We start from the raw sequence: 16095 nt of genomic DNA, 5'->3' as shown, positions 1-16095 counted from the left end.
CCCAGCAATCTCTCTCCACTGAATCACGTGACACTCTTTCGCATCACGTGCTTAACTCGACAACCCACATCCATTATTGTCATCTTAATCCTTGACCCTTAGATTCTCTTCCAACGGTTCCACAGGTGGGAATAAAATACTAAAATAATATGGACCAGGAGTCAAAACATTCAGGCCCGTTCTATTTCTATTTTATTTTTTAATTTTTCTTTCCAATTATGCGTGAATCCCAAAAAAAAGAAAAAAAAAAGAAAAAAAACGTTGAATCCAGGCGCTGGTAATTGGGAGAGGCGGAGGTAGGTGGCTGGCTAATCTATTCAAAAAACGAAAAAAAAATTGGCTGGCTAAGAAACGAAGACTTTCGAGAATATAAAGAGCGGCAGAGCCCCCAACTTGCCCTTCTGCGGTGCTCCAAAATCGCATCTTGGAAGGTTCGTTCTTCTTCCGTGATCTCTCTTTCTTCTTTGTTGATTGTTTGTGTTAATTTTGTAGTTATCATGCCACAAATCTACGGGCTTGATCTTGTTTTGGTTTGATTTGTGCCCTAGTTTTATTTTATGAAGTTTGTTGTTGAAAGTTTGGGTTTTGGTGGGTCTAGCGTCTGTGTGGGAGTTCTTGGAGTTGGAAGATTGGAAAGATAAAAAAAAGACTCCTTTTTGCTTAATATTTTGAAATTCTTGTTTCATTAGGGGCATTTGTATTGGAACTCCATGATGTTTGAGTTGCGACTGTCAGGTTTAACTATCATGATGTTATTTGAAGATTATTTTTTTTTTTAACTGAAATTCATTTAGGATGGATTGTTGCTAATCAATTTCTAAATCAAGCTGTCATTTTGTTGAACTTAGCTTCATCTTATGGTTAAATGATGTCGTTGAGGTGGGTTTTAGGTGTAATGGTTTCATTAAACTATTTAACTACTTTTTATAAAATTACTTTCATTTTAGTTCTATTTGATGTTATTGTTTTGAGGAACTTGTACACTGTCGTTTTGGGTTAAAAATATTACTTTTTTCTTAACCGTTCTTGCTGCTAGAAAGGTTGATAAAGCATTTTGTGGTTTAATTATGGTTTTGCTATTGTAACTCTGCTTGTTCAATCCTTGTTTATCCACTATCCATTTTGGTGTAGTATGTTTTCATAAAATGCTTATCATGTGGATGTGTAACTAGTGCAAATACAGTTAATTAATAGCTAAGATGGGCAATATATCTGATACTACCATCATTATTCTGCTATTGCTATTGTTGGAAATTTCGTTATATTATATGTTTGAGTTTCGGTTTCTGAAAAGATACATGTAAATTCTAGTTCCTGACCAATATGTGTTATTTCGTCTGTGGAGAGGTCTTTATTTCGCTTTAGGTAATTGTGGAATAGCAAATATTGGAACTTTTGATATAATTATGGTTTAATGATAGGAAAAGATACATGAAACATGGTTTTTCTTGATTCTGGTAAATTTGAAGTTTGGATTCTCTTTTATAAATTCTTATGCAAAGTGCTACTAAGTTTTTATCTTGGTTCATTGAAATATAAAATAATTGCTTATGCCCTGAAGGCTGCTTATGTTCTAAATTCAATACAATCCGTTCTCAGTCAATATACGCACAGTACAGGTATAAATCAAAAAAGAGAATTGCAGAGCTGTGACATAGAACAGAGTTGTGCCATCAGCCATGTCGATGGAATTGCGTGGGTTAAATTCATCGTCAAGCAATAACTCCCTTGAAGAAAACAGTTTTAGGAGTGAATCTTTCTCCGAGGACAGAGACCAGGGAGCTATATCAGAGACTGGGTGCCTCTCCATCATCGTGCTTGGTGCTTCCGGTGACCTGGCGAAGAAGAAGACATTTCCAGCACTTTTCAACCTTTTTCGGCAGGTCTGTTGGATTTAACTGGCTAGAGTGGTCAATGAGGGTCTTATATCCTCATCACGATATCATACGGTAATTTATTTGAAATATAAAAATTCATTTGGGAGCTAAAAGGCAACAAGGGAAATAAATCAATGTACATTGACTACAGGATGCCATAGACAGTTTGGCTGTAACTACACAAAATTTAAAGTACAAAATTATCATTCTTACCATTATCAATAATTTTATGTGTATCTTTTGATCTAATAGATGTGATGCAAACTGTAATTCATTATTTATTTGCTATTTATTTTGTTGTTTAAGAAATTAACTGAGCATTTGTTTTTGAAGCTGAGTGTAAAGTTTAACTTGTTGCAATATTTGATTGCTGATCTTGTCCTAAATCTTAGTTAACAACAGCTTTTCCTAGGAAGGATTTTCTTGCCTTAGAACCTTTGGATATGCAGTTTTAGGCGGTAGGGCTGGTCATTCAATGATTTACTCAGTATACTAACGCTTTTGACAGGCCATTTATTGAATCCTAAATACATGCACTTCACATCAATAGTAAAATATAAAAGTCTATGTTAGTCAGAGTGTAGAATTATAGAAGGTTTATATCCTTATATTGGTACCTATTTATAACTCTAAGATTTGCTTCTTTTCAAAGTAGACTTATAGGTAGGTTACAGAACTCATCTTTTAGAGTGTATGAGTGTTTACAATACATGGTATTTATTGAATCTATGTATGATTCATTATAAAATCAAAGTAGCAGCATTCATCTCTATGATTGTTTAGTCAGAATTATAATTGTTATGTGATCAGATTCTAAGGAATTACATGATGCTTTTGCCGATTCAAACTGCATAAGGTTAAAATATGGAACTCAATATCCTATTCTTCCCTGAAAGACTTGGTAGGCATTTAACATACGGAAAACTCACTAAAACCTGAAGACAACCTAAAATTAATCCAGGTAGGAAATTTGGGCAATATTTTTTACTAGCGATAAGGAAACTTGGTTGTTGGCAATTAGCCTGCAAAACCTACTTGTTTCAGGCTTCAGATTACACTTGCTTAAGCGATGTATTTTTTTAATGCATCTGAAATAACTTAATTGTTCTATTAGGAGTTTGATATCATATGTTGTTTCTTTTGTGGAATCATATGTATAATATATTAAACTGTTACCTTTTAAAGTATTAGAAGGTCATCTAAGAAGAATATTACTAATGAGAAACATGATAGCTAACAATTGAAGGGCATTTAAAAAATTATTGATGTGCATTCTTTATATGCTAGTGTCATTATTAAGATTAAAGCTTTTTAGACTTTATGCTAATTTCCATGTATCATAGTCAAAGCATTTGTAACTTGTTTTGCTTGTAAAGTTAGTTTCTTGTAACGTACCAAGGTCTCCTATATAATTTGCTCATGGTTGAGATATCAACAGGGATTCTTACGCCCCAATGAAGTTCACATATTTGGATATGCCCGAACAAAAATTTCAGATGATGAGTTAAGAGAACGCATTCGAGGGTGAGATTTCATTCTTGTGATTTTACCTTGATGGACATCACAATAACTATAAAACTTATCAGAATGATTTATCTCTCTTCTCTACCATTCAATATTCAGTACTGACAAAAATATTCAGTATTTGCTTCATTAGCCTTTTGATGTTAAACTGCTGATTCTTTATCTTGTCTGAACAACAAATTTCTCTTTTTTTTTTGGTGATACTGATGCACCTATATCTCAGCCATAATCAGTGTAAATACAACCAGCAAAATTAGAGAACAATCTGTCTCTTAGCTTCAGAGGACAATCATCAACAGAAGACCATAGACAAGCATTGATGTGGGGAGCCACATGCAATTCAACCAGTCAGCTTGTCCATTCCTCCCTCTATAAATATGAGATGCCTTGAAATGAGTTAGACACCATGCTGTGAGCCGAACATCTAAACGCCAAGGGTGAACATTTGAGAAAGCATGGAATGCTAAACCGACCTAAACTGGGCAGTTCAATCCATACATAACTGAATCGACATTGACTCGAGAGAATTCAGCTGTGTGGGTGGGTTTGGCCTATAAACTCTCCCCATCCCCCCTCCCAATGACTTCTTTTGAAGAACAATCGTGCCCTAGCTTCACTACTTTCTCTTTCTTTTGATGTTGGCTGTCATCGATGAGGTAAGTCTCCATTGCTCTCTCTCCTAGATGGGTTCTCTCAATCATGTACTAGTCTCGAAGTCTCGATCACTCTCTCTCTCTCTCTCTCTCTCTCTCTCTCGATCGAAGCCGGCATTGCCGATGAGGTATGTCCCCTCCTCTCTCTCTCTCCCCTTCTCTCTCTCCTCCTCTTTGGTAGTGATTATTGATACCCTTCGACCCCTTTCTCTCTTTATCTCTACCTCCGTCTGTTCCTCTCCTTCTCCCTTCTCCCTCTCCCCATCTTCATGGGCCCTTCTCTCTTTCCCATTCTCCCTTTCCTCCTTCCTCTCCCTTGCTCCCTCTCCCTCTCTCTTGTTAGTACGCATTGGATTGGCATGATATGAGCCTGTACCATACTACACCGGTTGTTGGCGTGTATGACCTTTGGTACCAGTTCGGCATACCTTGTGAGTATGTCTGGGGCATTTTGTTAATCCAACCAATCACCATCAAGGAGTCACCCTCCATCCAAACTCAGCTGCTTTGCAGATGGTAAACTACATAAGTAAGACCTTCCAATGCTGCCGTAAGCTCTACCATAGGGGCATTGGTGTTGAAGAGCCTTCTCCCCCCAACCACCAATATGCCTCTGCATGATCTCTAACGACAAAGGCTGCACAACCATTATTTCCATCATCAGTTATGCTTCCATCAAAATTTGTCTTAAGAGTACCCTAGCTTGGGGGATTCCAAGTGAAATGACTCACCAATGGAGGGACGATAGAATCGCAAGTTGGAGTAAGCTGGGAGGTTATAGAGTTCTTTTGCTGACTCTTAAGTTGTGGACTTATTTTTCTTCACTTGGCATGCACATGCTAGCTCGTACATGCATGGAGATTAATGGGGGTTCATGAAGATGTGCTGTAGTTTTATGAAAAGTGTAGAAGTCGTGGACATAGGAAAGAGAAGGTGTTGAATTGTCATGTGATGTTGGTGGGATCAGTTGTGAGATAAGTAGGTGCGAAGAATGATGACCAAGGAAAGATTGGATGGTTTGAGACTTCGAGTGTTATTTGATAAGTAGGATGAAAATTCAGATTTGGTCTTATGGATCATGGACAACAAGGGGAAGTGGGCTTCCATAGTCATGTGTTATTTATGCATCCACAAGCTATGAAAACGGCAACAATGCCCCTACAAATAGTTTGTAGGGTCCAGTAAAGGAGTGTTTACCATGTTTCTGTAATTTATTGTCAACATGGTATTTGTAGTACCAACTTCATGAATTGTGGAATAATATTGACTTGGCATAGAGTGAGCATGTAAACGCAACATGACTTGATAATCATGAGTTAAAAATAACCAATAGAAACATTGTTAAATTCGTTAGAGATTACAAGGAATTGTAAGTTATAGTCACATTTAAAAGCTACGTCAAAATCTATAGTTAACATTTACTGGTCAGTTCCGTCTAACAATGGAGGATCATGATTCATGACTAATGACATGAAAATACTGTTTCCACTTTGAAACTTTTTCTGAGGGTTGTCGAGTTGCTGTGGTTGATAGAAGGGGGTGGTTGATCCCTCCATGGGTCTGTTTCCTCAACTTAATGATAATGATTTCACATTTATCATGCGATCAAGAGAGTGATCTAAATTATTTTCTACAAAGTGTGAATGCATATGTATAGACCATCTTGAATTGCATCCACCCATGCTTCCTTAGTTTCTTAGATTGCTCCCGTGCTTCTCTAATCAGAACCTCTTGAGTCTTGTCTCTTCAGAATCTCTCGCATATCATCTACAACAAAGATAAAACTTTCCTTGCATCCTTGGAGATTCATCCATTCAAATAGGATAGAAGGATGCAACTTCAAATGAAATAGACAGAGAGAGGAAGATACATTGACTGCCAAGATGATGTGGATATGGTAGAACTTTAAAGAAGGTTAGACTTCTAATCTAGAGGAAAAAGAAGAAGATGAATGAACTCTAAAGTGGGTTGGAGCTCCACTTTAAAGGGAAACACCCTAGAGCAGGTCTGTCAGCTCTAAGTTGAAAGAAGAAAAAGATACATCATTGGCTTGTAAGCCTTCCATGTGTGCTGGCTTCATTGTGATAGATTGTGTTTGTTGAGAGTGATCTCAAATGAAGCCTCCTTCATCTTCTTCTACTGGAAGGATGGTAGTTAACTTCTGCTTGGTGTTAACCAATGTTTTTCTCCATGAGTAACTAACCAGGTGCTCTTTGGTGGTTGATTTAATTCCTTAAGTGCTTGCTCTATAAAAACAATCTCTTGATAGTCAATTCCATGAATAGCTACATGGCCTTTGCAGGGTTCTTGTATGAACACAGGTGGAATCATGTTTTATTCAAGTATCATATATAAATAAGTTTGTTTATCAAATCATGGTCAGTTAACATTGTCGACCACTTATAATAGTTGGTTGACAGTCAGTAATATATGGATACAAATAAATACTAATAGTTTGATCTTTGATGGGTTAATAGTTCATGTGCTTAAAAGGAGAGATTCTCACAGTATTGTAGCTGATGAAATAGCCAAGCAAGACAAATTGGGAGAAAGATAGTCCTAGGGCTTTCTAGTAATGGTGGCCTTGTTGTTCTTAAAGTCCTTGCAACATGTTTGAGGGCCTGTTTGGATAATCCTATTGGGTCCTCAAGATTGGAAACAAGATTTCTAGAATTATAGAATATAAGGCTTGGCCCAGGACCTTTCCCAGCCCATTCTTGTAGGGAGAAAAAAAAGACCTGCTAAGGTCTTTTTCTTCATCCTATGGGATTTGGGCCGGTCCATTCCAATTCTTTTCTTGGAAATTCACGTACATAGGTGTAGCTAGCCTATAGTCCTGTGATCTTGCTGGTTGTACTAGCTCAATCTACGAATCTTATAGGATTTTTAGCCCAGTTTAAGGATTTGTTTGGATTTTTCTACGGGACTGGGCTAAAAATCCTATAGGAATCGGGTCTGGTCGCTCATCTATGTTATATTCTCTAAACGCTTGTCCAAATCCAGTCCAGATCCTAGCTTGTGGTCTGCAGGAAGAAACAAAGATCTATAGTGGTCTTTTTTTCTTCCCATAGGATTTGGTCTAGGTGGTATTGGGTTGATATAGGGTGTGCTTAAATGGATGGCCCAATCCACGAATCCTACAAGATTTTCAGCCAGCCCAATCATGTAGGAATATCCAAACAGACCCTAATTGTTGGATGGAACAAGACTAAGCACCTCCCTTAACATGAGAGAGAGGGAGAGAGTAAATACATACTAATGGACAAACTGTTGGTGAGAAAATTTTAATGCTAACAAAATGTTTAAAAAAAGCAAGCAAACTGAAGGACAGAATTTTGCTTCTTTCAAGCCTGAATTTTTTTTTGCTTCCGATGTTCAATTTAACATAACTATCCCACTTATCTGAAGAAGAAAAAAGTCCCAATTAGGACAACTTAAATCATGAAAAGATTATAGCGTCATCTGCCTTGTTACTTTGCATTCTAAATTCTTGTTGTCTCTTGACAAAACTGGCTTTGGCATTTATTTCTCTATTGCTATTGCCTCACACATATTGTGTACAGATTCCTTAGCCAAGGTAAAGGAGCTTCAGCTGAGCATACAGAAGATCTTTTGATGTTTTTACAATTGGTAAGTTAGCTATCTTTCTTCTGCCCTCTGAAGATTTTCAAGTGGTGTAACTGAGAAACAGGTAAATGGTATTTTGCAGATCAAATATATTAGTGGTTCATATGACAGTGAGGATGGATTTTTGTTGTTGAATAAGGAAATTTCAGATCATGAGTCATCAAAAAACAGTCAACCAGGAACTGCTCGCAGACTGTTTTATCTTGCATTGCCTCCATCTGTTTACCCTTCAGTTTGCAAAATGATCAGAAGATACTGCATGAACCAATGTAAGCTTATTATGCCCAAACCCATTATAAACCTGGATTCTTTAACTTTCAGTTTCCTAATTTGAGCTTTGTACCATAGATATTACACTTATACTAGTGCCTTCTAGTCCACTTCCGTGGTAAGGTTCATCATTTGACCTCACTTATTTGTATTAGGGCTTCCAAGTGACTTAAAATGTCAATATGCATCTTACCCTGATGGGATTAAACATTGCTTTTGTGAATTCATATTATTCTAACACCTAAAACTTTCAGTGCTTTGCAATTAGGTGGCTTTATGGGCCTAAGGAGGTTATAATAGAATGGGTGGAAAGAGAGGATTAATGCCTTTTGTAGTTTCATTACTTCAATATAAATGCTAAGGATATGGCACTTCATGTTTACTTGAGAGAGGAAATAGCTGAACGAGCTACTTTGAGCGACATTTCATCTATAAGTTTCTTTTCTATTCGAGAACATGCGGTATTTCTATTATCTTAACAATTATTTTCATTTTTTTTTTATCGATTCAACAATGCAAGTATATCATCATCATCATTACCGTCATTAAATTACTATTATCTTCTTCATTGTTGTATTTTGTCTAAGGACACACCAATAGTAGGCCTTCAGTTAAAGAGTGTTCTGAAAGCTGGCAAGCCAAGATGCTATTTGGTATGCACAGAAATCAATGTTCTACATACATTTGGAACAATTCTCATGTCAAGTATGCCCTTCCAATGATATGCATGGAATCAATATTTTGTAAATTTTTCTTCAAACCATTTAAGCAAAATCTTTATGCCATGATGAGGACTGGAAGCAAACACTTTAGTGGAACGTGAAACACAAGTGCTTCTTGAGTTGGGGAATGTTAAGCTCAAACTCTATTTGATGTTTAACCCTTTTTTCCCCCAAATAGTGGTGAAAATTGAGATGTAACAAAGTAATGGGTTATACAAGTTTTAAACATAAAATCAACCAGCCTCCCCTATTCTATGAAAGATCGACTCGTTACATCATGGTTAATTTCTATAACTTTAACCACTTCTCATTTTGCTTCAACCAAAAAAATATTGCACACCTAAGTGGAAGAGGCCGTGTAACATTTACTCCAAAGGCTTTCTAACAAATTCTTTCACCCTTTCACGTAACCTTACACTATTCTTCATAAGTTTGATTCAACTAGGTTTATGTAGCTTTGGAGGCTTTGATGATAGTTTGATTCCCAACTGTAACAAATAGTTTATATGTATGCAGTTGGATGTATGTGTTTGTGTGTGCACATGAGCATGTATGTCTATGTGTGACCATGCAAAGATGTGTATACTCACACATATATGTTTGGACATATCTATGTACATGCATTTTTGTATTTTTATAAGCATATGCATGTGCGAAAAATATACCTACTAGCAAGGTTCGCCGTCTTGGTATCAGATCTTATATTGGTACCATGTTATTACAGTGCCGGCATACAGTACAATATGAGATGGCTAGGCATGCCGAGCATCAATATGGTACATACTGGTTTAGTACTAGTATGGTATGGTGCATACAGTATGGTATGGTGTATACAGTATGGTGCAGTACTAACTGGTATGGCAAATCTTGTTTGCTAGTTTATCTATTCCTTCTATATTGATAAAAAAGTTGCAATGTTGCTTTCCTCTCATCTTGCTGTTATTGAATCAGTCATACTTGGAGGCATTTAATAAGATCCTCAGATGCCTTTTTTTCCCTCTACTCTTTTCTTGGATGAGGATTCCAATGCCATGCGGCATTTTGTTGTTTGCTTGACAGAACCAATTCATATTAATGTTATATTACATTGGTTGAATGATTGAATCTTGATCGAAAGTCTGCATCATTAATATTTGTTAGTCTTTTTGATATATCCTCGGACACTAAAACAGATTGGCCCAGGTATTTTGAAAAATGTTGTTGAAAACTTTCTATAGTACTATCATGACAATTAACTTGTGTATCTGAGGGCTGTTGATTTTCATCATTTTCAGATATTTCTACTGAAGGCACTTAGAAACTGGCATGAGATGATAAACTAGAAATAGAAAACTATGAGAGTACAAGTCATGTTTTTATTAGAGGTTCCTAGGTGCCTTTACTTCATAAACTACGAAATTCAAAGGCATGATAATGGAAATTTAATTCTGAAAGTTTATATGAAAATTATCCAGATAAAATGCTGAAGCTCATTATCTCTTACTGTGGATCTGGCAATTAAATTGTACCAAACACAATTAAATCATATTTTGGCACTTCATTAAATTGAACTTCTTTTAGATTGGCCCAACATTAATTGGAAGAGTTAGCTGCTCTAGAGGAAACTTTACTGTATCAAAATTTTTCTACTTATTTGCATGTAGAGGGATTTCCATGCCATGCGTTACAGAAATAAGGGTAAATATAGAAGCATATTTTGCTCTTTATGATGATTCACTAATGTAACTTCCATTGGCATTTTATTATTTGTCGCATAATCTTATGCAGCTTTGGCTTCCAGCAATCAAATTTTATGGATCTTCTTTGAAACCATGAATTGCTAGTGATGTATATTTTCTTTTTCAGCTGATCTTGGTGGGTGGACTCGGATTGTTGTTGAGAAGCCTTTTGGAAAGGACTTAGACTCCGCAGAGGAACTTAGTGCCCAGCTTGGAGAGCTATTTGACGAACAACAGCTTTACCGAATTGATCACTATCTGGGAAAGGAATTGGTCCAGAACTTGGTATCATCTAAACTATAACTGAAACATGCTTTTCCCCCCTTTTTCCATTTGGTGGACAATGCCTGAAGGCAGTGGGCTGTATCCCTTCCCCCAATGCCCCTACCCCTCAAGCTACAGTGAATATAAATATGCTTCTTGCCATTCTCTATTGATCATTTTGTCCTGTGTGTATTTGAATTGGCAGCTTGTGGTACGTTTCGCCAACCGCTTCTTTGTGCCCCTTTGGAATCGTGATAATATTGACAATGTTCAGGTAATAATCTCTCACTGGTTGCTGAAGATTGTCACAGTTTTGATCTTTATAGTAGGACAATCCAAAACAATCTGATACAATAACATTTTATGAAGAAAGAATCTGTTTTCTTCTCTTGACTTCTTATATGTTAATCAAATTAGTAAATAGTGAGTCCTAATCTTTATCCTTTCTCTTTCTTGCCTCTAGCGCAGCTATCTTGCCATATATTCTACATTTTATTTCCATTTTTCAAAGATTTGTTCAACTAATCTTTCTTTTTTTTTTTTTTGTTTTTTTTGGGAAGTTAAGGATGCCAATTCTGTTTATATTGAATGGTGAGAATGCATCCTTTCCTTGAGTGTCATTCTGGAGCTATCAGATTAGATGCATGACTAAAATTTACAGCAAAATTTAAGGGTTCATTTCAAGATGTATAGTTTGGCCGGACTCAACATATTTGGAGAACTACAAGTTTGTTGATTTTAGCATCTCCTGGGGGCTTTCTTCTTCTCCAATCTATTTTTGCTTCTATTTTTTGATCATCTCTAATCACTGTATTTTTTCAGTTTAGTCTTTGTAAAAATATAATGAAAAGCTTTAAAGGATCGATCTGTATATTCCATATCTTATCCTCCATTCCTTTTACTGAACTTATTTTTCTTTCTAAACACTTTTCGAAATCTCAAGATTCCCAATGTAGGCCCTGCTCAGTATGCTATTTACAGATTAGGGATCGGAAACCAGCAAAACCACTGTCCATGTTTGTTGTCAAATCCTAACTGTGACTTTAGAAAGTCTGATTTCATTTCTTCCCTTCATTCTTGCTGTTCTTTGCTGAAATTCAATTCCTCTCAGTTCGTTTCATTAGAAACTGGAGTCACATCTTGTAATATAGGTCGTTTCCTCTACTTCAAGGAATCATTTTTTATCATTTAGATTTGTGAAATTAGTAGACATGGAAGTTGAACATGACTCCCTAACTTCGGGGACATCATTATCCCCATCTGGAAAAGTTAAAAATGTGAATATATTATTGCTGAATCAAAATATGAATTTAGAATTGTAAAACAAGTTATGGAAAAAGAAAAGGATGAGAGCGAAAAGGGAAATCATCCTCGTCAAACATAATAAAATAGGATTCCTGTAAGCATTAATATGACCCACCTAATACCCAGCCTTACTAACATGTTGATCACTATGGCTGGATCCGTACCTCACCAGCAAATAAGAGACAATTGCCTATCCATGGATTGTTTTGTAGCTGGTTGAATCAACTAGGTTCAGGGTACTAAAACAGAGGGGGATGACATCACTAGATAATTGAATGTAGCTTTATTTCAAGTCCATTTTTATCCAATAGTAAAACCAGATATGTACCCTAGAACGGATAAAAGTAATCTAGAAATTACTGAGCCGGCCTGAAGTTATTATGCAGCTGTGGTTCTTAGTATGGTTGTACAGCAAGGCAGCTACCAATCTGACCTATCAAATGGATTTGTAATCCATACGGGTTTTCATTTTTGTCTTATGGAACAATTACTTTTACTATAGCCATTTTTTGAGGTTGTAAAGAACCTTAGGAGAGGATGTTTGCTTTTATCTACTAACAATCTTTTGATGGATTTGCCAGGATTAAGTGTCAATGCTTTTTTATTGAATCCTTCTTATCATTTAATTACGAAGGAGTAGCTTTTATTGATTAAAGAATTCAGTGATTTTTCCTTAAAAGTTAAAACGACTACAGTACTACTTTTATTGATTATTTAATGGTTGAAAGGAATATCCATACTCTATGATTTTCACAAATAATTTTAGAATTGAGTACTGCTAGAATAAAATTATGAAACTGAGGATGTGTGGAGGCACACTTATATGGTGGAGGGTAAGTAGCAACTTGCATATTATTCATCAGATATGTGGTTCATTGCAAATAGTTTATTTTCTCTTATACCACACTATCATGAACCTTTGTTTTCTTTTATTAGCTTTATAATGTTTTCCAAAGGCTTAACATGAAACATCCTTTTCCTTTGTGCTAACTTGTGAAACATTAATATTTCCCCTACTATGGCATGAGTACTTTCTTGTAGGTGACCATGCATGATTAAACAACTTGCTTTTATCGAGTACTTTCTTGTTTTTCTATAACACTAGTGATAAAGTATTTACGTTCTGTAGTTTTCATGATTTTGTATGTGACCATGTGAGTGATTAAATTTCTATTGTAAAGTACCAGTCCTGATGAAAACATATGTATTCATTTGCTGCTATGATAATTATAATCATGCAATAGTTATAATTTGAGTTGAAAAAAATGGAAGAGGTCATTATCCTTTTTTTTTTTGACATTAAATCATGAGATTGAGGTTCAGCACTCATTGTGTAAAAGTTGCAGAGTTTTGGTTCTTGAATATGCTTAAATAAAAATTTGCATTTAAGACATCCGAAATGTAACATCCATTAAGCTTTGAGCATATCATTTGAAATATTTTTACTTCTAAGAGATAAAGCCATATTCTGCAGATTGTCTTCAGGGAGGATTTTGGAACTGAAGGGCGTGGAGGATATTTTGATCAATATGGGTAAATTACATGAGAACATTTTAGAATTTGAAACTACATACCTTTATATGTAGAAATAATCTTCAATCAAGATATTCTGTATCAAAATCTTTTAAAAGTTTACAAGCTTGTAAATCAGTGCTATTAAGGAAATGTGAGATGCTTGGTTTACAATATTTTTTTCAAATCTTAGATTCACATCCTCTGGAATGAGTTTATGCTTCTTGAGGATTTCAGCATATTGTTTTCTTATTGAAGTAGGATGCTGACTTTTTATCTTAAGAGTTGCTAAGTCAAATAATTATACTCATCAGTGTTGTGAAAATTCTGTTGAACAATATTTTTGTATAGAAGTGCTTGCAATTAGTACAAGAACCCTTCTCCTGTATTGATTTGAATCTGGTCCCACATCTCCCATGGAGTCACTGTCTAGTAAATTTGTTTATTTTCTGGTGTAGTTACCGTATCTGTTTCCTCATTGAAATAGCGCCATTATCCTTTTTCATACATTGGAAATCAGAAAGCTAATATTCATTTATGCTGGTAGTTCCTCTCCATCTTTTTGTTAAACCTTTGAAATGCTAACTTCCAATGATTTTTTTCCTTTTTTTTGCAGAATCATTCGTGACATTATTCAAAATCATTTATTGCAGGTAATGCAAATCATATCACATTGTTTATTTGTTTTCTTTGGTTGCACCAGAACATTTGGCATTAGAATTGTTAAATTTTATTTATGCTAACAGAAGGATGAGTATTTGCTAACACTACTATTTATTGATGTATTTGTTTGATAAAACATTTTTTGCCTGTTCTTCTATCATCTCATGTTTGTTATTCTAGACAGGAATTGATTAGACTGCACGAGCAACTTAGTTCATATACTAAATATTAGAGAGAGTTATAGCTGGGTCATATTCTATTGTACAAACATCTCAGAGGCATCTATTAGAGTGCAGAAATTTATTGTGGATTCTAATCTCCTAGATATCACGATAATCAAAAAAGAAAAAAAAATCAGGCCTTTTATACTACATTAATCAAGATTGTTGTTACATAGTTGCTCATGAAGGCATAATGTCATACCTTCTCATTCATGTTTTTTGGAGAACTGAAGATTATCACTTCCCATATTTCTAAATTATAATCTTACAAAAAACATTTTACTCCCTATATTGAAATGTTTTTTCCTATTTCTATTTGTTGTTATATCCAAGTTTGCTGTGCTGGTACCAGAGCTTAAACTGGTCGGTTGGTAGTACTGTTCGGTACACTCCCATGCTATTCCATACCGGGCTTGAACCAATATAGAGAGAGGTGAAGGGAGAATGGGAGACGAAGAAAGAGAGAGGAGGGAGGGAAGGAGAGGGAAAGAGGGCCGTTGGAGGCCGCCAGAGGGCAGTTAAGCTTGCTATGTTGTTGCTGAGCTCGACAGAATGACGGAGAGAGGGAAGGAGAGGGAGAAGGAGAGGGAGAGGAGGCCGTCGGAGGCCTCCAGAGTGCTGGTGAGGCTGCCGTGCTCGCCACCCCTTCAATGAAGGTTGGAGGAGGGGCTCCACCCTCCTTCAGACATCTCTTCCTCTCCTTCCCTCTCTCCCCACTCTTTCTTTCTCTCTTTCCTTCTTCTACCTGTCCTCACCAGTTTTTTGTTTCGAATGCTAGAACCATCTCAATCGGCTACTAGTATAGTTTGGCACGCCTTGAATTAGGCAAGTTCTAGGTAGTTTGGCAAACCATGGTTATATCTGTCTGTATGTTTAGAGGTGCAACGGTAGTCAGTATTGTTAAAATCTTATGATTCTTGACTTGGATGTTATGATCCAGATTGAAATGGCTCTAACTGCATGGTTCTTAGTATGGGCTTATCCAAGGTTTTGAAAATCGATATCGATGACCGTCTCGATCACCAGTCGGTTTGGTATGGTACTGGTTCGATACCATACCGACATAGTACGGCAGCGTGCTGGCCAAACTGGCAGGCTAATTTTTTTTTACTTTTTTCTTTTTTTTTGGATGAGAGGTGTCTAATCAAGTTTTTATGGATTATTAAATAATTTAAAGTTCAAAATGATATTTAGTGATATTCATTAATAGTCATATCACTCCGATGCATCTTTAATCGCGTGTGACACATGTCTAAGCATGACATTATGTTATTTAGCATCTTAAATAATCAATACATGGACTAGATATCATTGGATTCTAAAATGCTTAAATCAATTAAACAACCTAAAAATACTCAATATGTATCGATCATCAGAATCTGATTGATCGTCGATGTCCATAAATAGTAGGATCATCTATATAGTCAGGAAGAATATCAATCCATCCCTCTAGTCACATAGTATTATAATCTTCTGTACTTATTTCATAAGATAGGCACACTAGATCATAACTCATCTTCGATTTCTCATTGAGATCCTGGCTCTGAGAGCTATAGTCGGGTTGATAGTCTGGTTGTGAAGGGGCCCATCCAAATATATCGACAGCAAATTTCGATCCATAAAATGTTCCAGACTATACAGGATAGTAGCCACTAGAAAACAATATCTCCGACGCATCATATCCATATCCATATCCATAAGGATAATAGGCTGCTTGTGACTGCAGGTAAGAGGATCCA

At 36.0% G+C, this 16095-nt stretch overlaps 1 protein-coding gene across 2 annotated transcripts in view; it reads left to right on the top strand.

Annotated features, from left to right (window-relative positions):
- The first annotated feature begins 222 nt into the window (after positions 1–222).
- Positions 223–16095, top strand: part of LOC105051357 (glucose-6-phosphate 1-dehydrogenase, cytoplasmic isoform) — a 31014-nt gene continuing 15141 nt past the window's right edge. The window contains exons 1-9 of one of the 2 annotated variants that reach the window (XM_073243761.1): positions 223–431; positions 1600–1883; positions 3316–3401; positions 7618–7684; positions 7764–7950; positions 10519–10676; positions 10861–10929; positions 13435–13493; positions 14089–14125. In XM_073243761.1, coding sequence (XP_073099862.1) covers positions 1680–1883; positions 3316–3401; positions 7618–7684; positions 7764–7950; positions 10519–10676; positions 10861–10929; positions 13435–13493; positions 14089–14125 — 867 coding nt within the window. In that variant the 5' untranslated portion in view covers positions 223–431; positions 1600–1679. The remainder of the gene's footprint in view (positions 432–1599; positions 1884–3315; positions 3402–7617; positions 7685–7763; positions 7951–10518; positions 10677–10860; positions 10930–13434; positions 13494–14088; positions 14126–16095) is intronic. The other variant, XM_010931742.4, reaches the window with a different exon arrangement.

This window comes from Elaeis guineensis, chromosome 9 (genome assembly GCF_000442705.2).
Source record: "Elaeis guineensis isolate ETL-2024a chromosome 9, EG11, whole genome shotgun sequence".
Taxonomy (NCBI): domain Eukaryota; kingdom Viridiplantae; phylum Streptophyta; class Magnoliopsida; order Arecales; family Arecaceae; genus Elaeis; species Elaeis guineensis.
The sequence above is the reverse complement of the archived record's forward strand: the minus strand, read 5'-3'. Positions and strand labels throughout refer to the sequence as shown.